Source organism: Gobio gobio (assembly GCF_949357685.1).
Source record: "Gobio gobio genome assembly, chromosome: 20".
NCBI classification, from domain to species: domain Eukaryota; kingdom Metazoa; phylum Chordata; class Actinopteri; order Cypriniformes; family Gobionidae; genus Gobio; species Gobio gobio.
The window spans coordinates 47,495,122-47,521,778 of NC_137113.1; the positions used below are offsets into that span (position 1 = coordinate 47,495,122).

The 26,657-nt window shown below is 36.9% G+C and overlaps 1 protein-coding gene across 1 annotated transcript in view; it reads right to left on the reverse strand.

Annotated features, from left to right (window-relative positions):
- Nucleotides 1–24,717, reverse strand: part of pemt (phosphatidylethanolamine N-methyltransferase) — a gene marked incomplete at its 5' end in the record, with an annotated part of 159,194 nt that extends 134,477 nt beyond the window's left edge. The window contains 4 exon segments of the mRNA XM_079846332.1: nt 14,020–14,127; nt 24,589–24,657; nt 24,659–24,691; nt 24,694–24,717. Of these exon segments, the coding sequence (XP_079702458.1) occupies nt 14,020–14,127; nt 24,589–24,657; nt 24,659–24,691; nt 24,694–24,717 (234 nt within the window).
- Nucleotides 24,718–26,657: the final 1,940 nt, after the last annotated feature.

The window sequence follows — 26,657 nt, forward strand, 5'->3', positions numbered from 1 at the left end:
TTTTATTCATGTCACTTGCTAAGGTTAATACTTCCACAGAAGCCATTCATTCACAGTGAAAATGTAATAAAAACTTTTTTGGCTTACTATTTTTAGTCCACTTCCCATTAACACTGCTGTTGTATATTTTATAACATATTTAATAACTATAACTACAGCTATATATTATTATTATTATTATAACAATTATTCATTTTTTAATGATTTAATAAAAAAGACTGTAAAAAGACATTTTGGAATCACACAAAATGTACAATAAAAATATTGCACAGAGGTAGAATCACAAATATTTTAAATATTAAAATATTGTTTTCTTTTTGGTTTACTATTTTAGTCCACTTCCCATCAACACTGCTGTTGTTTATTTTATAACATTTTTTACTGTTACATATTCTTTATAAAAAATATTTTGAATTATTCAAATTAATTGTACAGATAAAAGGTTTTGTAAACAAATATATATTATTTAAATATTACATTCTTTTTTGGCTTATTAAATTTTGTCTACTTCCTATTAACACAGCTGTTGTATATTTTATGCATATATATTTATACATTATTTATTTTAAAATTATTAATTATAAAATTATAATTATTATCAAATAATACATTTTCTTTAAAAATAAATTTTGGAATCATACAATAAAATGTATAAATAAAATGTGCATATGTATTTATATATATATATATATATATATATATATATATATGTATTTATATTTATATATATATATATATATATATATATATATATATATATATATATATATATATATATATATATATATATATATATATATATATATATATATATATATATATATATATATATATATATATATATATATATATATATATATATATATATATATATATATATATATTTGGTTTAGTATTAGTCCACTTCCCAATAACACTGCTGTTATGTATTTTTTTCCTATTTATTATTTATTTTACAATTAGTTGATTTTTTTTAACATGTAAAGATTTTTTTTTCATCAAATGTTACATTTAAAAGAAGAAAGAAAAAAAAGTGGAATCATACGATAAAAAGCTTTGTAAACAAATTTGCTAATATTTTTGTTTGAATATTTTTTAAATAATATTAACAAACTATTTTAGTCCATTTCCCATTAACACTGTTGTAGAATATTTTATAAAATATTTAATAATTATAGCTATAATTATATAGTTTTATATACTTGTATGTATGTATGTATGTATGTATGTATATATATATATATAAATATATTTATTTTGATCAACTGTTACCATTACATTTATAAAGACATTTCCGAAACATACAATGAAAGATACAATAAAAGGTTTTGTAAACTGTTTTATATATATATTTTGTAATTAATATTTAAATACAAAAACATTTTTTGCCTTACTATTTTAGTCAATTTCCCATTAACACTGCTGTTGAATATTTTATAAAATATTTACATAATTATAACTATTGTAATTATAACCATTTGTTTTTAAATATTTTTTTCATCAAATATTACATTGTTTTTAAAAAGAAAAATGTGGAATCATACAAAGCTTTGTAAACAAATATTGCACGTGTAGAATCATTAAATATTTTAATATTTTTGGTTTACTATTTTAGTCCACTTCCCAATAACACTACCATCGTATATTTTATAACAAGTATTATTTATTTCACCATTATTACTTTTATTTTTCCATCAAATGTTAAATTTTCTTTATAAAAAAACAATTATTATTTGTATTTTTCCATCAAATGTTACATTTTCTTTATAAAAAAAAACTATAAAAGGCTTTGTAAACAAATATTGCACATGGTAGAATATTTTTAAATATTAAAATATATATGTTAAAAATATTATAAATATTAATCCCATTATCACAAAGGTGTTCAGTTTAACCCACACACCTTAATTTCCCATATTTGTAATATTTTATTGTGTTTACCGTAGTAATAATGACCTGTCACTCAAACAGATGGTTTTCAAATCTAACGCACATGGACTAAAATCCACAAAACATTTAATAATCCCAAATAATCATAATTAGGTGAAGTAGGCGTGCGATTGTGCAATGATCCCAACACTATGTGTGTGCAGTGAGTGTGTGAGGAACAGAATGGCTCTGGTAAGCTCAGGATCTGTGTGAAAGCTAAAGGTCAGGCTGAAGGAGAGGACATCTCGATCCACACACACACACACACACACACACTCGCTCGGCGGGAGAGCGCTGGGAAACAGTGTGTTCCCTCACTGTAGGAAAATCAGCCTGTATGTCCATGTTTTTCCACAGGTTCGGTGGACTTTATAACACGTCTCAATGCCGCGGTGGAGAAGACGTGCAGCGTCACGAGAGCTCATGAAGTTTAGCAACACCGGAGACATTCCTCACGCCGTGCAGCGGCACACAATTATGATTTCATATTTTAAAGCTGCACTATGTAAAAATGTTTCAGTCAAATATCCAAACACCACTAGGCCAGTGTTATATACAGGGCTCTACATTAAAGGGTTAGTTCACCCAGAAATGTAAATTCTGTCATTAATGACTGAGCCTCATGTGGTTGGACACCCGTCAGACCTCCGTTCATCTTCAGACACAAATGAAGATATTTTAGTGTAAAGCTGATGCTCTGAAAGGCCTCCATTGGCTCAACTTTACACTCTCAAGACCCTTAAAAGACACTAAAGACTAAAGTTACAAAGTCCATCTCACTACAGTGGTTCTACAATAACTTTATGGAGTGACGAGAATTAGTTTTTGTGCGCAAAAAACCCCTAAATAACGACTTATAGTGATGGCGATTTCAAAACACTGCATCATGAAGCTTCGAAGCGTTATGAATCAGTGAGTCGAATCATGATTAGGATCGCGTGTCAAACTGCTGAAATTTGGCGATCCAAACCGCTGAATCGACTAACTGATTCATAACGCTCTGAACCGCTGAATCGACTCACTGATTCATAACGCTCTGAACCGCTGAATCGACTCACTGATTCATAACGCTCCAAACCGCTGAATCGACTCACTGATTCATAACGCTCTGAACCGCTGAATCGACTAACTGATTCATAACGCTCTGAACCGCTGAATCGACTCACTGATTCATAACGCTCTGAACCGCTGAATCGACTCACTGATTCATAACGCTCTGAACCGCTGAATCGACTCACTGATTCATAACGCTTCGAAGCTTCATGATGCCGTGTTTTGAAATCGCCATCACTATAAGTCGTTATTTAGGGTTTTTTTGCGCACAAAAACTATTCTCGTCGCTTCATAAAGTTATTGTAGAACCACTGTAGTGAGATGGACTTTGTAACTTTAGTCTTTAGTGCCTTTTAAGGGTCTTGAGAGTGTAAAGTTGAGCCAATGGAGGCCTTTCAGAGCATCAGATTTACACTAAAATATCTTCATTTGTGAACTAACCCTTTAAGCTTGTTTACGTGCTTGTCCTTCGGACAATTAAATCTGTCATCCACTTGTCCGAGTAAAAAAATGTGCTTGTCCGGAAAAAAACTTTTTTTTTTTGTCTGTGTGTTGTAAATAAAATTTATTCTGAAGCAATATTCTCACCAGTGTTCAATCAGCTTTGACATATGCATATTTGTGATATTTTTACCTTTTATAAAGGGCATTTTTTCCCCTAATTTTTTTAAATATAGGCTATGATTCAGATTTCCTTTTATATTCTTAAATTGGATCAATAAATTAAATTAGAAGACGACACTGGCTGTTACCAGTCAAATTAAATAATTTACACTGAAAAATTACAACTGCATTAAATAATGTTATGAGATTTATTTTTTGAATATACAAATAAGAAATGTTGGAAAGATGAGAGTAAACCACCAGTAGGTGGCGCAGGTGACCGTCTGAATGAGTGAGTCATTGAGTCGATTCGTTCAAACGGCTGAATCATTCAGCAGTTTGGAGTATTATGAATCAGTGAGTCGAGTGGATTCAGTGGTTTGGAGCATTATGAATCAGTGAGTCGATTCAGCAGTTTGGAGCATTATGAATCAATGAGTCGATTCAGCGGTTTGGAGCATTATGAATCAATGAGTCGATTCAGCGGTTTAGAGCGTTATGAATCAGTGAGTCGAGTCGATTCGAGTCGATTCATTGTGTTCAGAACTCAGGGCCGCATTTTTTCAAATACGCCGCGTATGCGGGGCTTGCATGATTTGATAATCCCTGCATTTTCGTTGCAAAAAAGTCATATATTAGCAGAAAGTTGAAAAATGTTAGTTTACTTCACACAAGAGCCGCCATTTCCCCCTATTGCTATGGGAACGTTTTGAAGTGACGTATTTACCCGACGTGAACGTCATCGAAAAGCTGCAAACCCCGTGGAGAAATCATAGATATCGCTGAAACCTTGATGAAGCTCGCAAACTCCCATTGGCCAACAACAATAACAGCAAAAGACCAAAGCAAAGCAGTTTCCCGGTGAAAAACACAGCATCATGAAGCTTCGAAGCGTTATGAATCAGTGAGTCGATTCAGCGGTTTGGAGCGTTATGAATCAGTGAGTCGATTCAGCGGTTTGGAGTGTTATGAATCAGTGAGTCGATTCAGCGGTTTGGAGCGTTATGAATCAGTGACTTGATTCAGCGGTTTGGAGCGTTATGAATCAGTGAGTCGATTCAGCGGTTTGAAGCATTATGAATCAATGAGTCGATTCAGCGGTTTGGAGCGTTATGAATCAGTGAGTCGAGTCGATTCAGCGGTTTGGAGCATAATGAATCAGTGAGTCGATTCAGCGGTTTGGAGCATTATGAATCAACGAGTCGATTCAGCGGTTTGGAGCATTATGAATCAGTGAGTCGAGTTGATTCAGCGGTTTGGAGCATTATGAATCAGTGAGTCAATTCAGCGGTTTGGAGCATTATGAATCAGTGGGTCGAGTCGATTCAGTGGTTTGGAGCATTATGAATCAGTGAGTCGATTCAGCGGTTTGGAGCATTATGAATCAATGAGTCGATTCAGCGGTTTGGAGCATTATGAATCAGTGAGTCGATTCAGCAGTTTGGAGTATTATGAATCAGTGAGTCGATTCAGCAGTTTGGAGTATTATGAATCAGTGAGTCGAGTCGATTCAGTGGTTTGGAGCATTATGAATCAGTGAGTCGATTCAGCAGTTTGGAGCATTATGAATCAATGAGTCGATTCAGCGGTTTGGAGCATTATGAATCAATGAGTCGATTCAGCGGTTTAGAGCGTTATGAATCAGTGAGTCGAGTCGATTCAGCGGTTTGGAGCATTATGAATCAGTGAGTCGTTTCAGCAGTTTGAAACACTATGAAACAATGAGTTGATTCAGCGGTTTGGAGCGTTATGAATCAGTGAGTCGAGTTGATTCAGCGGTTTAGAGCATTATGAATCAGTGAGTCGAGTCGATTCAGCGGTTTGGAGCATTATGAATCAGTGAGTCGAGTCGATTCAGCGGTTAAGAGCGTTATGAATCAGTGAGTCGAGTCGATTCAGCGGTTTGGAGGGTTAAGAATCAGTGAGTTGATTCCGCGGTTTGGAGCGTTATGAATCAGTGAGTCAATTCAGCGGTTCGGAGCGTTATGAATCAGTGAGTCGATTCAGCGGTTTGGAGCGTTATGAATCAGTGAGTCAATTCAGCGGTTCAGAGCGTTGTGAATCAGTGAGTCAATTCAGCGGTTCGGAGCGTTATGAATCAGTGAGTCGATTCAGCAGTTTGGAGCGTTATGAATCAGTGAGTCGATTCAGCAGTTCGGAGCATTATGAATCAGTGAGTCGATTCAGCGGTTTGGATCGTTATGAATCAGTGAGTCGATCCAGCGGTTTGGAGCGTTATGAATCAGTGAGTCGATTCAGCGCTTTGGATCGCCAAAGTCACGTATTTCAGCGGTTTGACACGCGATCCGAATCATGAATCGACTCACTGAATCATAACGCTCCAAACCGCTGAATCGACTCACTAATTCATAACGCTTCGAAGCTTCATGATGCTGTGTTTTGAAATTATTAATTATTAATTATTAATAAATCGTTATTTAGGGTTTTTTTGCCCACAAAAACTATTCTTATCGCTTCATAAAGTTATTGTAGAGCCGCTGTAGTGAGATGGACTTTGTAACTTTAGTCTTTAGTGTCTTTTAAGGGTCTTGAGAGTGTAAAGTTGAGCCAATGGAGGCCTTTCAGAGCATCAGATTTACACTAAAATATCTTCATTTGTGTCTGAAGATGAACGGAGGTCTGACGGGTGTCCAACCACATGAGGGGAAGTCATTAATGACAGAATTTACATTTTTGGGTGAACTAACCCTTTAAAATACTACAATGGTGAAAACTAGGGGTGTAACGACACACTCGTGTCACGATTCGATATAAATCGCGATACTGAACTCACGATACACTGACATTTATTGGATCTTTTACGTTTGAGAGGAATGACTTTAAATGGAGGAACAGAAATATCTCAGGTTTCATAAAGAATATCTTAATTTGTGTTTGGAAGTTAAACGAAACAAAATGAGGGTGAGCACATGATGACAGCGTTTACATTTTTGGGTGAATTATAGCTTATAAATACAGCAAATTAAGCCTTGGATAAAAACTATTTCATAGTTTTACATCAATGATACATATCGTTGCATATTTATATCGCGATATATCGATTAACTATATATATCGCACTGTAAACCTGAATGTTCATGTTAATTAAATAGATTAAGTAGTGTATACTCAAAGTTTTAGAAAAAGTTCTACTAACTTAATTATTTCAAGTTGGTGTAACATGGTCTTCCTTTTGAGTAATGTCAACTAATATTTTTTGATTAAATGGAACTTTTTTGTGAATAAGTAAACATAACTTAAAAACATAAATTAAGTACAGCTTAATAGAATTAAGTAATTACATGCTAAGAATGATGAAGTCCTGTTATTTCTGTTGTTTCAAATAGAGATGATTTAAAAATAAACTTAATTTATATAGCACATGCTAAAATACAATAAAATCTCAAAGTGCTTAACCAAATAAGTAAAATCCATCATAACAAATAAATTACAACCATAGCCTATTAAAACAATTGAATTGGGGCAAACTGAAATGCGTTAGTGGAAGACAAAATGTATTTATTTTATTTATTTATAGTATTTTTATTGTCATCAGTTTAATGTAGCCTATAAACTAACCGATTTTTAAAATGTGTACGACGTAAGTTTTGTTCTCCGGTTTAACACATCACACAATAAGCACTTCTAACTCCTGCGAGACTTACTCACACACACACATCAAGAATCAGCCTATGAATCTCAACAATGGTGACATGATTCATGCCGCAATGCATTCTGGGTGCATCATGCGAAACTCATCCATGGCTCCCATAATGCATTGCGGCATGAAGCGTGTCACCATGGTTGAGATTCATAGGCTGATTCTTGATGTCTGTGTGTGAGTAAATCACACAGGAGGTCAAAGTACTTAACATACAATCTGAACTTATTCAGCTTTTCTGATTAAAACCATGCTGGATATCAATAGCCTCAAAATTTTAAGTTTGAGTCACATGTTTTTAAGTAAACAAACTCAACATATTTGACTACCGTGTACTTAAAGCAATGACAACACAAAGCAATAAAAATTGAGTTTTGTTAACATAAAATGGTGTGGTTGTGTACTTATTTTTTAAAGTTCTGTGAAAACTCAAAACTTTGTTATAATAACTGAAAATAATTGAGTTGCCTTAACAGAAAACTGTAAGTCATATTAACTGCAAATATTTGAGTTGAGCTAAATGAGCACTTTAATTTAACTGTTATCAAAAGGTACAAGTAGCAGGTAATCCAACCTTTTAAGTTCTGGAAAATTGTGACTTAAGTTATCCAACTTAAAAAAAAAAATAATTCAATTTTTTTGAGTTCTGGGAACTTATTCGGGTTTACAGTAGTGAAAACTAAAACTAGATAATTTCACCTGACAATGTTAATAAGCAGAACCAAAAGATTTGTAAAGCATAAAAATGAATGCACATTATGTAAGGCATGACGGTTGGCCAATTATTCTAAACGCACTCACAGGCATTGCTTTAAAAAAACAAATCCATTGTTACCTCAGCCAGTATAAACCTGCGCCGCTGCACACATTACCTCTCAAATAACACTGCGTTTGTGCAGTAATTCCTTTAAAAGGACCCCTAATGTTTGCTTGAGAGTGCTGAAGGCTAAAACTAAAAAAAAGGCCAAAACTTCTTTAGAAGGTCTGCACAGTCTAAATGGCGTGCACTTATAATGCAGCATGAAAGCAGGGAAAGAGCTCAAAGAAAAACAACTAACAGGTGCAGATGAATGTTGGCAGTGCTTTGGGAAAGAGGTTCATTGAAATCTCACTCGCCGCACCGTGGTTAAGTGTGTCTGAGTGAGTGTGAGGATGAATCTGGTTGCCCTCAAACAAAGAATAACATTTGCGTCCATTAAAGGGTTAGTTCACCCAAAAATGAAAATTCTGTCATTAATTCCTCACCCTCATGTGGTTGGACACCCGTCAGACCTCCGTTCATCTTCAGACACAAATGAAGATATTTTAGTGTAAATCTGATGCTCTGAAAGGCTTCAGATAGGCCTCCATTGGCATTCAGTACATTTACACTCACAAGACCCATAAAAGGCACTTAAAACGTCGTTACAAAGTCCATCTCACCACAGTGGCTCTACAATAATTTTACGATGCGACGACAATAGTTTTTGTGCGCAAAAAAAATCTAAATAACGCCTTTATTCAACCTCTTCTTGTCTTCCGTGTGTCTCCACGACGCATGCGTGAGAATATGACGCAGATCCGCCGTTCGGGAATCCATGAAATACACACTTTAGCCCCATTTTGAGAACTACGCCGAGACCTAAAGCACGATCAATGTAGAATCCAACAGCTTAGACACGCGCGTCTTCCTCTGCTTGTAAACAAATCTCTTCTGGGTCATGTGTCCGAACGCCGGATCTGCTCATATTCTCACGCATGCGTCGTGGAGACACACACGGAAGACAAGAACAAGTTGGATAAAGGCGTTATTTTGTTTTTTTTGGCGCACAAAAACTATTGTCGTCGCATCGTAAAATGATTGTAGAGTCACTGTGGTGAGATGGACTTTGTAACGACGTTTTAAGTGCCTTTTATGGGTCTTGTGAGTGTAAATGTACTGAATGCCAATGGAGGCCTATCTGAAGCCTTTCTCAGCATCAGCTTTACACTAAAATATCTTCATTTGTGTCTGAAGATGAACGGAGGTCTGACGTGTGTCCAACCACATGAGGTTGAGGAATTAATGACAGAATTTTCATTTTTGGGTGAACTAACCCTTTAAGTGTGTAAGTTTTGGTCAATGTTTTGTTATGTTAGTTTAGAGGAGTTTCAGTCTGGTGACGTTGTGGTTACCAGCATCTACCATGACGGGATAGCTGGGTCATGCTAACCAGCCCAAAACTGACCACTTGTCCTCCATCTATCTCAAGCAGATCCTGGATCAGACTTTGAAAATCAATAACACCCATAGCAGCACAACCTCCACACACACTGACAGCAAAACAACAGGAAGTTATTTTGTCCAAAAAAGCCGATCCACCTGGGAAAGGGACAAAGAAGCCACACATAGAGAATGATTCTGATAATACGCAGCTTAAAGATTAGTCCAGTCCCACAATGCACCTGGCAGACAATGGCATACAGAGCTACATTATCCCCAATGACAGCCCAGCTCAGCACGGCATATGACTCATATTCACAGATAATAAAGTCATTTGGCAGATGCAGTGAAGTAGAGGAAGGAAAATCTCTGAGATACGATGTGTTAATGCGACGACGAGGTGCGAATACATCCAAATATAGCCAACGTTAGGGGACTGAAGTATGAATTATGAATGTGTAAAATCATTTCGTAGATGTCTTGAGTGTAGTTATGAGATATTTTGGAAAGACCGCCTTGGGTTCACATTACCAAAGCAAAGTATAAAAGACATCATGAAGTCACAATTAAAGCTGTAAAGTTATTAAATTTACTAACATTAGTCAATGCTACACTAACTAATAATGAGCAACACATTTGCATTTATTAATCTTTGTTAACGTCAGTTAATCAGATACAGTTCATTGTTAGTTCATGTCAGCTCAGGTTCGTTAAATAATATGGAAACACGGCAATTAATGCATTCACTAACAATGAGCAATATGACAGCGTTTATTAACCTTTGTTTATATTAGTTAAATATATCATTCTTGTTTGTTCATGTTGTGCCCTGGTACTGTTCATGTGATGATCAAAAATGACCAAATTACTACAATTTCTTTAAATCAATTAAATAATTTTACTATATTTTAATGTGATATTTTAATTTGTTTAGTATTTTAGGGGATTTTATGGTGCTAAATTATATTTATGCAATAGTTATAATCCATTTATTAATAATCTTTTTTTTAGCATGGAGCTGAAAATGAACTTTCCAACTTAAACGGGAATAAATCTTGAATGCTTTGAAGTTTGGTCTCTTTTTAAAGATGACACTTGGCAGATTATTGCCAAGAAAAAATTTACTTGAAAAAAGTTATAGAATTTTACATTTATTGTTATAAAAATGTACAAAAATAAAAATGTTATATGAAATATATTTTCCAAAAGACATTTTACTCTAAAACGGTGCAAATCAAAAGCCATGCATCTAAACAAGTTGTGTTCCAAATTTGAGGTTGATATCGCAAAAAATGAGTTTTCAGTCAATTTTGTTTGAGCGTTCCCATTCGTTTCCAATGCGCTCATTTCTGACCACGAACAAGGACCATTTAACCTTCTCGAGTCATGTCCATGATTGTGTGTGAGTGTGTGTTTGTTATTTTTTGAGGACACAAATTTGTATAATGACACAGGTATTAAACTGGTATTACGACGTAAACATGAAATATATATGGTTTAGGGGTAGTGTGTGTGTGTGTGTGTGCGTGCGTGTGTGTGTGAGTGTGTGTGATGGGCAGTGTTGGGCACGTTACTTTAAAAAAGTAATTAGTTATAGTTACTAGTTACTTCTTACAAATAGTAACTGAGTTAGTAACTGAGTTACATCATTATAAAAGTAACTAATTACCAGGGAAAGAAATTACTGCGTTACTTTTTTTTTTTTTTCAAATGTTCAAATATGTCAAACTTGGATGCCCCCAATATTAGATATGTTAAATGAATGAATTGGACACTAAATAGAATAAATTATTATTATAAAACATTGTACATTAATGTGCTCTATTGTAATGTTGCTGTGGGACAATGTGAGAGACACCTATCAAATTCAATGGATTATTATAAATATTATCAGTAGGCCTACTATAGTGTAAATATTGTGTAAATATTATCAGTACTATACTTTCCTTTGGTAGTGGAGCTCACGTTATCACCTGGGTTTTTAGCCGCTAATGTTGTGGCATATGATGATGTGAGGCGCTTCAGAATCACTTGCCATCGGCGTGGAGAGACTCTTTCTTCCTGAGCATAAGTTGCACGTTACATAAACATTCTTACCTTTCACCTCAACGAGGGAAAAGTAGCGCTTATACTTCCAATTTGCGAAAGCTACCTTTGAAGTCGTTGGACCATCGCTGAATGTGCATATGCGTGTGCGTCATAGGTGTGTGTGTGTGTGTGTGTGTGTGTGTGTGAACCATAGACCGTGAAAAAAATAGGTGTGAACTCAACCTATCAACTTCAACCTTGTCTCCCACCCACCAATCATCATCAGTTATGTGTACCACCGCACCCACCCCCAACACGCATGACTGGTGCGCGCGCACACACACACACACACACACACACACACACACACACGTTGCAGGTCCGACTGACAGAGAGCCTCGGATGAAAAGCGCTTCAGTGAGCTCAATTATAGTAACGCGACTAACGCCGCATTTTTTTTCTCAGTAACGCTAACGGCGTTGTAACGGGAGAAACAGTAATTCGTTTGATTACTCGTTACTGAAAAAAATAATTCCGTTAGTAACGCCGTTTATCTGTAACGCCTTTATTCCCATCACTGGTTTAAGGGTAGTGTGTGTGTGTGCGGTTTGCGGTTATATTCACCGATTGGCTGGGCTAGGTAATAAAAAAATTACATTCCAATCAATCGCGGGTGGATGAGAGATAAATCATTGTTTGTTTGATAAAGACATTTTGCGAGTCCTGTGAGCGAATCATTCCGGTTGCCATTTTCCCACACGCTTTCAAAACAATCCCTCACGTTGTACTGACAGGGGAGCTGAAGCTCATTTAATATGCAAATCTTATCCAATCCTAGCCGTGGGCGTGTACTTCCAAGTCTTCAGTGCGACACGCCCATCAAAACCCAGCGTTTCTTCAGAGAGCCTCAAAACCAGGGCAGAAAATAGCCTATTACTGATTGATTATGATGTTTTCTGAATGTAAACACCCCGCAAACGTCATAAGTTGACCTCAGACAACAGTATAAAAAAATAAAAACAGACAGTTCATGACACCTTTAACACACACAGGAACTAAATCTGCATATCAAATGATTCCGTGGGGTTTTTCCATTTAGGCATGTGCAAAACTATCAATTTCAATAATCAACTAGTCGGTGGGTTGTCTGAATGACGGTGTTCAGTAAGTATAATTAGTCTGTGTCATGCGTCCCAGCATGCAAATCCTTCAATAACAGCCTCCTTGAAAACATAAACAAATAACGGAACATTTATAATAGGGAAAACACATCCTATATGACTTTTATTATTTCAAAACAGGCCTGCTCACAGCATGCAAGTCCCGGACACATGAAATAAAGCCCGCCATGACTAAAAATAACTATAAATATACTCCCTTTTGTAACTTCCTTTATACTTCAGAATTGCATCTGAGCTACAACGACGACATTACAATCATAACAGAGCAGCTTTGTGACATCAGTTCTTCTGTGCTTCCCTGTTTCGAACACGAGCAATCAGTAGAGCATTCACCGCTCTGTAAATGTTTTTAAAATTGAGATTGCGGGAGGACAAGCAATGTTTACGATTGTTATGCAAGAAAGGCCTGCTCACATAACTGCATTGCGTGAGAGTCATGCGATACTTCATAAACATGACCTGATGGTGATAGTCCCTTAAAGGGTTAGTTCACCCAAAAATGAAAATTCTGTCATTAATTCCTCATCCTCATGTGGTTGGACACCCGTCAGACCTCCGTTCATCTTCAGACACAAATGAAGATATTTTAGTGTAAAGCTGATGCTGAGAAAGGCTTCAGATAGGCCTCCATTGGCATTCAGTACATTTACACTCACAAGACCCATAAAAGGCACTAAAAACATCGTTACAAAGTCCATCTCACCACAGTGACTCTACAATAATTTTACGATGCGACGACAATAGTTTTTGTGCGCAAAAAAAAATCTAAATAACGACTTTATTCAACCTCTTCTTGTCTTCCGTGTGTGTCTCCACGACGCATGCGTGAGAATATGAGCAGATCCGGCGTTCGGACACATGACCCAGAAGAGATTTGTTTACAAGCAGAGGAAGACGCGCGTGTCTAAGCTGTTGAATTCAACATTGATCGTGCTTTAGGTCTCGGCGTAGTTCTCAAAATGGGGCTAAAGTGGCATTTCATGGATTCCCGAACGCCGGATCTGCGTCATATTCTCGCGCATGCGTCGTGGAGACACACACGGAAGACAAGAAGAGGTTGAATAAAGTCGTTATTTTGATTTTTTTTTGCGCATAAAAACTATTGTCGTCGCATCGTAAAATGATTGTAGAGTCGCTGTGGTGAGATGGACTTTGTAACAACGTTTTAGTGCCTTTTATGGGTCTTGTGAGTGTAAATGTACTGAATGCCAATGGAGGCCTATCTGAAGCCTTTCTCAGCATCAGCTTTACACTAAAATATCTTCATTTGTGTCTGAAGATGAACGGAGGTCTGACGGGTGTCCAACGACACGAGGGTGAGGAATTAATGACAGAATTTTCATTTTTGGGTGAACTAACCCTTTAATGTTGAAGAGACTCACCACATTCCAGAAGAAAGGGTTGAAGATGATGGCGATGACAGCCACGCAGAACCTGGGCTCTGTCAGGTCGATTAGCCTCGATAGCTCGGTCAACACGGACATGTCCATCTGAGGAGAGAAAGACACCACAAGACAAAATAAAAGTGTGTAAGTGTGTAAGTGTGCACTTGTTGTACCTGCAAACTCTGACTGTTCTGACATCTGATATAGGCCAGTCACGTGATTAATGCAAATCAAGGAGATTTTTATTTAAAATATATATTTATACACTATAAAGTATTGTGCCGCCCCTCCACTTCACTGAGTTCAGATGTTCAATCTCTTCATGGCCACAGGTGTGTAATCAAGCTCTAGGCCTGCAGACGCTTCTACACACATTAGTGAGAGAATGGGCCGCTCTCAGGAGTGTGTGTGTGTGTGTGTGTGTGTGTGTGTGTGTTCGCTTCTACACACATTAGTGAGAGAATGGGCCGCTCTCAGGTGTGTGTGTGTGTGTGTGTGTGTGTTCGCTTCTACACACATTAGTGAGAGAATGGGCCGCTCTCAGGAGTGTGTGTGTGTGTGTGTGTGTGTGTGTGTGTGTGTGTGTGTGTGTGTGTGTGTGTGTGTGTGTTCGCTTCTACACACATTAGTGAGAGAATGGGCCACTCTCAGGAGTGTGTGTGTGTGTGTGTGTGTTCGCTTCTACACACATTAGTGAGAGAATGGGCCGCTCTCAGGAGTGTGTGTGTGTGTGTGTTCGCTTCTACACACATTAGTGAGAGAATGGGCCGCTCTCAGGAGTGTGTGTGTGTGTGTGTGTGTTCGCTTCTACACACATTAGTGAGAGAATGGGCCGCTCTCAGGAGTGTGTGTGTGTGTGTGTGTGTGTGTGTGTGTGTGTGTGTGTGTGTGTGTGTGTGTGTGTGTGTGTGTGTGTGTGTGTGTGTGTGTGTGTGTGTGTTCGCTTCTACACACATTAGTGAGAGAATGGGCCACTCTCAGGAGTGTGTGTGTGTGTGTGTGTGTGTTCGCTTCTACACACATTAGTGAGAGAATGGGCCGCTCTCAGGAGTGTGTGTGTGTGTGTGTTCGCTTCTACACACATTAGTGAGAGAATGGGCCGCTCTCAGGAGTGTGTGTGTGTGTGTGTGTGTTCGCTTCTACACACATTAGTGAGAGAATGGGCCGCTCTCAGGAGTGTGTGTGTGTGTGTGTGTGTGTGTGTGTGTTTGCTTCTACACACATTAGTGAGAGAATGGGCCGCTCTCAGGAGTGTGTGTGTGTGTGTGTGTATGTGTGTGTGTGTGTGTTTGCTTCTACACACATTAGTGAGAGAATGGGCCGCTCTCAGGAGTGTGTGTGTGTGTGTGTGTGTGTGTGTGTGTGTGTGTGTGTGTGTGTGTGTGTGTTCGCTTCTACACACATCAGTGAGAGAATGGGCCGCTCTCAGGAGCTCAGAGAACTCCACCTGTGCAATAAGTCCAAATATTATACTAAATATTCCACACTCAACAAAGTGGAAGTGATTGGGAACAACAGCAACTCGGCCACAAAGTGGTGAAATCACGGTCTGGGTTCCCACTCTTTTTCAGCAACCATTTTCCAGTACTTTTCCAGGACATTTTCAATTTTACTACGGCGGGAATAAAAGACAAGGCTCATGCCAAATATTGCTTTCTAAGTCTTTAAAAGCCGTCCAGTTTATTGCCATTACTTAACAATCCAGCATTTTTCAATACGAGCTCTTAATCATACATTATGACTATGGAAGCTTGTTTACACCACAGAATAGAAAGAAAAGGTAATTGTGACTTTTTATCTCGCTATTCTGACTCTCTCGCAATTGCGAGTTTACATATTTGTGATATAAACGCGAAAATTGTCGCAATTCATTTTTCCTCAGAATTGGACGTTATAACTTGCAATTGCAGTTTAGATCTCACAATTCAGAGAAAAGAAGTCAGAATTGCAAGATATAAACTCGCAACTGCGCAAAAAAGTCAATTGTGAAGAAAAGGTCAGAATTGCGAGTTTATATCACGCAATTCTGACTATATAACACACAAATGTGACTTTATATCAAAATGATGTGATTAGTTAGCAGCTTATGAGTTAACATTCACTGCATACATTTGAGCAGTTATAGCATTAGCTATTAAACATCATTATTCAAAATACTACTCACAAATATCAAACTCAGCATTCCTGTACATGTGCTTTCTGCAACTAGCGCTAATTGTTTGGGCCAGCGATAAACTCTTTATATTCGGCTAAAGAACTTTTTTTTAAAGAATTTTCCCAGAGAACAACAAGATTTTCCAGGACATTTTGCATTTTCTCTCATTTTCCATGTGTTTTCCAGGACTGAAAAATGTGTCATCAATTTTCCAGGTTTTCAAGGTTTTCCAGGACGAGTGGGAACCCTGACAGAGCGGGGTCAGCGCATGCTGAGGGTCACAAAAAGTCGCCAACTTTCTGCAGAGTCAAGAGCTCCAGACTTCTGTGTCCTTCAGATGAGCTCAAGAACAGTGTGTAGAGCTTCATGGAATGGGTTTCCATTAGGCTTGCTACGATAGTCGGTGTTGCCGGTGTTGCCGGTGTCCAGACTCAACACCGGTTACATCACTTGCCCACCGTGGCACCGCCCACCGTCTTTTTGATTTTTTTATAGTAATAAAATAATGTAGTTCAGTTGGAGAACAGACAATACAAATAAAAACTGAACGTGTCTGCTTAATAAAGCATGATCCGACCGTGAGTCTCGGCAGCGGCAGGAGTCATTCATCAGATTTAAGAGTGAGGAGCTGACTGAGATGATCGCAAAAGATTTGGTTTCAAAGCGAAACGTAAAAGCGCCTATTTAAGGGAGTTTGTCATTTGTTTTGTTGTTGTGTTTTTCATTAAAAATAATAAGCTAATGAACCCACAATTCAAGCAACCCGCAGCCGAATTGAAAACCGAAAGTAAAATGTGCACGGCCGCACAGAGCGCGCATTGTTTACTTTGGCCTGGCTCCGCAGTGTGAGCCTCCACTACGCTGACTGCGCGCATTTATTTTTGCCGCGCGCACCGAGTATAAACGAGGCTTTACGGACGAACTGTTATTCATTCATGGCGTGCATCTCAATCATAGACTGATCAATGCTTGATCAGTGCCCTGACTACTGAACTAGGGAACTGATTGAGACGCACCCATGGCCTCAGAGCGAGCATTTACAGACGAGCGGTCATTCACGGTGTGTGAATACGCAACACTGGCGCGTTTTCAGTTCAGAGCAGTCGTGTGCATGTTACTTTCGGTTAGATAGAATTAGTGATTTAAAAGCCTCCGCCGGTGATACCGCTATTACCGGTGTTGTCACGCATCAATTAACCGGTGGGGAAATTTCCTCACCGTCACATCCCTAGTTTCCATGGCCGAGCTGCTCATCCAAGCCTTACATCACCAAGTGCAATGCAAAGCGTGGGATGCAGTGGGGTAAAGTGCGCCGCCGCTGGACTCTAGCAGTGGAGACGTGTTCTCTGAGTGACCAATCACGCTTCTCTCTGGCAGTCCCATGGACGAGTCTGGGTTTGGCGGTTGCCAGGAGAACGGGACTTGCCTGACTGCATTGTGCCAAGTGTAAAGTTTGGTGGAGGGGGGATTATGGGGTGGGTTGTTTTTCAGGGCTTGGCCTCTTAGTTCCAGTGAAAGGAACTCTTACAGCTTCACCAAGACATTTTGGACAATTTCATGCTCCCGACTTTGCGGGATCAGTTTGGGGACGGCCCTTTCCTGTCCCAGCATGCACCAGTGCACAAAGCGTCTCCATAAAGACATGATGAGTGAGTTTGGTGTGGAGGAACTTGAGTCCTCAACCCGATTGAACAGCTTTGGGATGAATTAGAGCGGAGACTGAGAGCCAGGCCTTCTCGTCCAACATCACAAATGAAGAATCCCCATAAACACACTCCTAAACCTTGAGGAAAGCCAGAAGAGCTGAAGCTGTTAGAAATGGGATGGCATTAAAGTTCATGTGCATGTAAAGGCGGGCGTCACAACACTTTTGGAAATGTAGTGTCTCTTTAAACCAAAGCTTCATATTGCACTTTTAAAGCTGAACATCCGTTATTGACATTACAATCATAACACGCTGACAGATCGACTTCAACCGTTACACCTGAAGCCTCTGTAACATTACACTGAGTTCATTAAAACATCAACAAGGTCATTGTTTTCAGTTATTGATCATTCCAGCAGGGATTGAGTGAAGAGACTCGTCCTGTAATAATCACAGTGGTGGTTTCACAACTAGTCAAATAAACTCCCTTTAATCTGACACAGTTTACACAGAAGACTCACAAGTTCGCAAACATACCATTTGATTCTCCGGGGTTTCGATTACGCAACAAACTGTGATTTATTGACGCCACCGAGTAGAAAAGGGCATTAGAAAGGAACAAAGCAGGCTTTTAAACACTTGCTGTGTGAAGACTGCTCTTTGTTTATGGAAAGAAGGGCTGATATTGCCCTGAGCAGCCTCCTCTTCATAATCTCTGCAACACATATTAGATAGGCCAACATCATAAAAGACCACTGACTGCAAATTAATCAGAATTTGCTCATGGTCTGATTATGTAATGTAACACATTAAACAGAATGCCATAAACTGATATATATCTGATCCAACACACCCATCTGGAAGTTTCTACCAACCCTGAAGTCTGCAGACACTCTTAACATACATTTCTTTTTAATATTTATTAATATGTGCATTACTAAACAGATGTAATTCTGGGTGATGTTAGATACAGACAGTGAAAATTCAAGATTGAGTGAGATTTTCTGGATCTTAGTACTTTTAAAGACATTTGTCATGACGCGGTCAATTCATTGAAATTAAACTGTACAAATATTCAGTAAATCTGTGCATGTCTTTCTCATTTTATCATTGTTGTCATTATTTAAATGGATATTATTCCTTCGACCACTTTTCATATTGGGTGTTGTAAATGGGCTTTATGATGAACTATGCTTTGTATTTAGTGATGTCAATCCTATATTACAATAGCTTTTTAAAATACGATCATTTATTTCCTTTGCGGTTATATCTCGCAGCTTTAGTAATGACTTTATTGTTGTTTAACAGACACATGTTACTGTGAGACGTAACAATGACTGAACGAATGAAAAGATTTGTTTTTTGACAAATTAAATTGAAAACTGAATGAATGTTTTAGTGGATAAAGCTTTCTTTGTCTGTTTGCTTAATTGGTTAACGTCACGCAACCGTTACTAGACAATTATCTATATTATTATTTTATCAACCATATATATTTGTCTCTATCAGGCAAAACATTGTTTTTAGGGTAAAACTTTACAAGAAGGGTTCATTTAACATTAATGTATTAATTAACTATAAGCAATACGTGATACATTATTTATTCATCTTTATTAGTATGAGGTAATAAAAATACAGCTGTTCGTGTTCCGATTAAATGATTTTGATTTTAATGTGTAATAGTAATTAACGTTAACAAAGAATAATAATTTTGATCATTCATTTTGATGGATGATGGCTGAAATCGCCCCCTAAACCCTCATTCACTATTCCCTACGTTAGTCCACTAATATAGTTCACTTGAAGGTGAATGAAAACGACTGTGTGTAGTCGGACAGCTGTACACTTGTTATTGCGGTGCATTGTGGGATTGAATGAGTGCACTCAATAATGTCCACTATGGTTTCAGACACCGCTACAAATGGCTGTTCCCTCAAATAGTGCCCTATGTAGGGTATAGGGGGCGATTTCGGATCCATTCAACAGGGTCCCTACGCACTGTTCCCTACACCCTGGGCAGGGTATATCAATTGAAGTGGACTTCGCTGACAATAATCGCTCATTTGGAACGCCCTGCAACGTCAGATTATTATATAACATAAATTAATATTGTAATTTACTTACTTTCAAATTGAAAAATGTACAAAACACTGTATATGTATCTAAAAAATATAATCAAAACATTAGTTTTATTAGTTTACATATAAGTTGTATTGACTATGAACACATTTGAAGCTGCACCTGTCATTCAATATGAAAATACATTTTGATTCGGTTAATGTATAAATGTAAGCTATTCTTAATCAATGGTCTTTGTGGGTCTCATCTCGTGCACCCCAAGTGCAGATACATAGTAAACACTCCTGAGGTAAATTAAGTAAAATATATTAATATTTACATATTCATTAAATTATATAAGGGTTATCGCCATAACCATTCATAAATACTCTAGTTTGCTGAGATGTTTAAAAACTCTTCCAACCAGGGGCGATTCTAGGGTTTTCATTTTAGTGAGGATCAGCCTCAGTGAGGTAGAAATAAATTAGTAAGACTTTAGTTTAGGTTCCAATTCTCACTATTAACTAGTAGCTTATTAGTATGCATACTAGGATATTGGCTGTTTATTATTTCGTTTCGGGGGCACGGCCCCTTGAGAAAATTTTGATTTCTATGATCTACATTTGTGCATTTTAAGATGTATGTTAAATACATCAAAATATTAGATAACAACAGCTTGAAAACCATGTCAGTTGGCAGATATGACTGATAAAGTTTTTCCATTTTTGTCAGTGAAGACAGTAAACATATGTTTAACTGATATGTATATGTTCACGATGGTTAACAGGAAAGCTAGGTAACTACATTTATTAAATTAATTCACAATATGCACACATTCATTACTAATCTTATGCCGAATACATGCTGAAAAAAGCTGAGCTATATTTACTGAGAGCTACACATGGAATTATATTAACTTACAATATGCACACATTCATAACTATTAATCTTATGCCTAATCTGAAGAAAACGGCTTTGTTAATATTTCATTTGTTAATTAAATTATAAATGATATTGCATGGGCCTATTTCAATTCAAAATGGCGAAATTAGACAAAAGTTTATTAATTTGCCTGAATATTTTTGTCATTTGTTTCACATTTCTGACTTACAGAAGCAGCTGTCAAATATGAGTCAAATATGAATCGTTTAGTTTAGCTACATAACGTCAGTTTCATAAGTTTGAAAGGTTAATCACACATTCTTTAGGGGGGCTGGACAGAATATTATTAGAATTACTGACAATAGCGAAGTTTTTTTTATTTACTTTTTTACAGCAACCGTCTTCATCAAAAGACTCTGAGTGATTTATGAAGTAGCCGAGCTATAATATCGTGTTATATTTGTGGGAGCTGCTGCATTTTGATGAGAACTGTCTTACATATAATGTGACTATCAGCTTGAAGCACAATAAGCCCGGCCCTTCCCGTCATGAAATAAAGAAGACTTTTGAATGTGTTGTACATTAATAACCTCACGCATTATGTGGCTGTGATCGCTCAATGTGAAAAATTCCCGTGACAAGTATGACTTTATTGGCGTTTTGTTCAACAGACGTTTGCCATTGCAGTAATGAAATCTCTTTTTCTAATCTTTACAGTAATACCAGCATCATGTAGAGCACATGTTTCATTGTAATGGACGTATTGCACAGGCTCTGCCTGTTTATTTGGCACAATATAAAACTTCAGATCAGGGTTTTTAAACTTACTAGAGGTGCAGAAACGCCACAGGGAAACAGCACCAAGCAAATATAAATCGTAATCATTACAAAGAGTGAAGATAAAGCATCTAACAAGGTCTACATTCATTCTAATGGCTTGTTTTCCCTCCACATATGGCGGATATGAGGTTTTGTGGGCGTTCCCAGTAATGCCGACCAAGTCAGGGTTCCCACTCTTTTTCAGCAACCATTTTCCAGGACATTTTCAATTTTACTACGGCGGGAATAAAAGACAAGGATCATGCCAAATATTGCTTTCGAAGTCTTTAAAAGCCGTCCAGTTTATTGCCATTACTGAACAATCCAGCATTTTTCAACATGAGCTCTTAATCATACATTATGACTATGGAAGCTTGTTTACACCACAGAATAGAAAGAAAAGGTAATTGTGACTTTTTATCTCGCTATTCTGACTCTCTCGCAATTGCGAGTTTACATATTTGTGATATAAACGCGAAAATTGTCGCAATTCTTTTTTCCTCAGAATTGGACTTTATAACTTGCAATTGCAGTTTAGATCTCACAATTCTGAGAAAAGAAGTCAGACTTGCAAGATGTAAACTCGCAACTGCGCAAAAAAGTCAATTGTGAAGAAGAGGTCAAAATTGCGATTCTGACTTTATAACACACAAATGTGACTTTATATCAAAATGATGTGATTAGTTAGCAGCTTATGAGTTAACATTCACTGCATACATTTGAGCAGTTATAGCATTAGCTATTAAACATCATTATTCAAAATATTACTCACACGTATCAAACTCTTTTTCCTGAACATGTGCTTTCTGCAGCTAGCGCTAATTGTTTGGGCCAGCGATAAACTCTATATACTCGGCTAAAGAAATAACTTTTTTTTAAAGAATTTTCCAGGACAACAACAAGATTTTCCAGGACATTTTACATTTTCTCTCATTTTCCATGTGTTTTCCAGGACTGGAAAATTTGTCATCAATTTTCCAGGTTTTCCAGGACGAGTGGGAACCCTGCAAGTCTATACTAGTTTTAGGTCGGGTAGAATGTGGTTTCACACAGACCAAAACAAAAACACACATTCCCACACGGAACACACACTTCAAAGTATAATAACTGGCTGTAGCATTGATTTTCATTGATTTTTAGCATGTTTCCTAAATATCTGCAAGCATATTATGGTGTTTTTATGCTTTAGTAAACAGGGTTGCCAACTTTTAAGTTCAGGTTGTAGTAAGATTTTTTTTTACACAAATATTGATTTCGATCTTGATTTAGTATCAATTCATATGAATATAGTCTACTGTACATATAAGGAAAAAAAAGTTTGCCTTAGCACTATTTTAAATGTTTCTTGGGTTAAATTATATGTGCTCGCATTCATTAAAAATCACTTGTGTTTGCTTATAGTATCATTAAAAATATTAGGATGCAAGTTATTAACGTTTTAAAATTTCACATTTAAAGAAATCTAGTGTTTGATCATGTCTAAATATTTATTCAAATGCAAAACCTAAAAATAAGTAAGCAGTTATGATCTGCAATACTTTTTTGAGCAACTAGACTAGACACATGTATATTTATTAAAGAGCCATACAGACACCTATAGTGGATAATGGCTTTACAAATGAAAATTATTATATTTCCAGCCACAAAAGGACTCGAATTTTCCTCTTTGCATTGGAATTCTCTATTTTAACCTTAATTACTACACTAATTGTAATATAAATAATACAAATATTAGAAGAAAAATATTTTAAGTGACAATAATTATTGCACAAATCGTATTTAGTACCAAAAGATCTCCTCAAAATATTCAATAAATACTAAAATATAGAACATTTATTTATTTTAAAAATAGTTAAGGTCACATTTGACCATCAATGAGTATGAGTGTGAGCAATTAGTGAGGAATGGACTAAATACAAGAAAAAAATTAACATTAATGTTAACAATGTTGGATCTCCATCACTCTCCATAATAAATTATCCTTTAAATATGGTTGACGTAATAATCAATGCACACTCTGCTGTACGGTTTACCAAAACTTGCGAAACTCGGTTTTTCAACGCCTCTGGCTTTAAAGCTACACTGTGTAACTTCTTTAGTTTATTCTTAGCTAAAAACACTTAGTTCTTTCAAAAATATATGTGCTCATTAATGCATATTTACTTCTTTCAAGTAATAAAGTAAAGTATTCTCGTAAGTTTATAATATGCCATTGTAAATACATACGGGTGAGGGTTCGAATGCGGGTCGCCATGTTGCTCCTCCATCTTGAAAGTACATTAGCCAAAGAGGGACATACCCGTAAATTCAAGCTTCGCCTTTGGCGTTTTAACACTCGATGGCTCCGTGTCGAATGTGGACGAGGTGGAACTGGAAGCCATATTAATCTTGGACTAAATCGGCCACCGTAGGAGTTCAAACGAAATCGGAATTGAGAGGAAGAGAAACTAATATTCACTAGATGGTCATATACCTTTTCACCACTAGATGGGGGAAAATATCACACAGTGTAGCTTTAACTGTATGCCTCATTAAGTACGCCAAAACGCTATTTACTGTTTGAATTTCGCATTAAAACGTAAATTTTTTAAAAAGCTTAGACTTTGTTTAATATCAAAAGCAGGTTTGGCAATTTGGCGTGAGATTAGGTTGGGCAGAGTGAGACTAAAAGCGTAAGAGTTGGCATCCCTGAGTAAAGTGAAAAACTTACATACAGCACCTTTAATAAAACAGCATGATGTGTTTAACTGCATAAGCCCCGCCCCTACTTCTGTTCTGTCGCTGCTGGTCTGAAACTGGCGCTGCGGTTCTGCAGATGCCAGCTGGATAACACTGGGGCTCTTATGTGCACAAATAATACAAACGCACGTTTGTTGCTATTTTTCACTATCAATTATGCAAACGACTACATTAGGACGCAATGATGGTGCTTATCGAGCAGTTGCTGTTGCATGAGCAGAGGAGGTGGAAGAACTAAAGGTTCTGCTGCACTGCAGTGAGATCTGACCTGCCTGTAATCCACGTTATTCAATCCTCCGCAGCAGTCCAGCTCGGGAATTCTGTCCAACAACGACTCACTCTCCGCTCATGAAATGGCCGTGTATCAGAAGAACAGTCTGCTTTCTTTCAGGAACATGTCACCAGCGTTCAGAGTAAACGACACACACTTTTATTACCGTAATTGGTGAGGAACTTTCAGCATGCAAAACAGCAGACATGACAGTTTACCTTTGACCGACTTAAGTCGCTCGGAACTGTGGGAAATGGAGTTTCTAGGCGTTGGACCGTTGGTTTTCACGGACTGATGACGCGATTTAACGGTCGTCAACATCGTAAATCCTGCAAAGTTTTTTTTATATATATATATTTTTTAAAGTGTATATACATTTATAACACTATACTCTGTATTATATTATTACCTTTACGTCAAATTACAAGAAACTAGAAAAACGGGTCTCCCCAAACTGTCAGTTAATGATTTTTCACAAACTGATGACGCGTTTTAACGATCATCAACATCGTAAAGTTACGTAAAGTAAGTAATATATATATATATATATATATATATATATATATATATATATATATATATATATATATATATATATATATATATATATATATATATATATATATATATATATTATATTACCTTTGCATCAAAGCATAAGAAAACGGGTCTCCCCAAACTGTCAGTTAATGATTACCTATACGAATGATATTAATTTAAAATACGCATTGCTTGCTATATAATTCGCTCGACAACACATTATTGCATAGAAAATGTAAAACCAAATGAACGTACATTTTTACACTTGATTCATTATTAATCAATAAATAATAATAGCCTATTATGTGAATAATTAAACATCATTCATTTGTTTTATTTATAACTGAAATATTTGTACATTTAACACTTAAGTTTAACACAATAATTTATCTTTTTTTTTTACATTAAAGATGATTGAGAATATATGTAGGGTAAGTGCTTAAGTTCTTGATGTTATTTATATATAAAAGCACTTGTTATTCATGATTAAGTATCGTATTTAATGGGAACTTATTTTTATCATTAGGTACGTGAGGCAAAATAGTTAAAATGAAGAATAAACTGAAATTCACGGCATTTCAACAACTTACTGTGATAAAACGATTTCCCATTTGCGTTCCCCCGCCTGTTCTGGCATCCTGGAGCACATCGGCTGTCCATCATGTTGAAATCGTAAGGTTTAAACAGTCCAGTTTTAAATTATTGTATAGATATAGCAATGCTACAGCCGCTCTAGCGCTCCTCCTGGTTGCCAGACAAAATGGCGGAGTTTAGGCTGCGTGACGTCAACCTCTGGAGCTCTATTCGCTTATGCTATGCTAGTATATAAGCTAACTGATACAGACATAAATGGTCAATATAACGTAGTTGAAACAGCATTTATCATAACATGATTTTGTACGAATTGTAATCAGGTGTTAAAGAAAGTAACTATTAAAGGGGGGGGGGGCAATTTGTCACTACAACAGTTAAATTAACATCGTTCTCTCTTCTGATCATTATCAATCTCTCTCTATTTGTAAGCTGTGAAAAAACTATTTTGCTATTTCAGCATATATTTAAAGTAGTCTCTCAATAACCGCTAGAAGTTTACCAATAACGACTTCCGCTTCTGAGAAACACGGAAATGTGAAAAGGATTTATTGGATTTATTGACATTTGTTGAGATTGGTTCAGCCGCAAGGCAGCACTGTATTGATATTCATATATCATACTGAGTTCGTATTGGTCTTTTTCTATTTTAATTCTGATTTCCGATTGGTCTTCTTTTTTGTATCTATTTGCATCAATTTGCATAACGAATTGTGAACACACACTCTAAAAAATGCTGGGTTTAAAGCAACCCAATGTGTGTTGAAAATGGACTAACCCAGCAATTGGGTTGTTTTAACCCAGAGAAATTGGTCATTTTAAACCAGCGATTGGGTTAAATGTTTGCTTAAAACAACCCAATCGCTGGGTTAAAACAACCCAATTGCATTTTTTTTAGAGTGCAGAAGCTGCGTTTATCTCTTCATAATTACTAT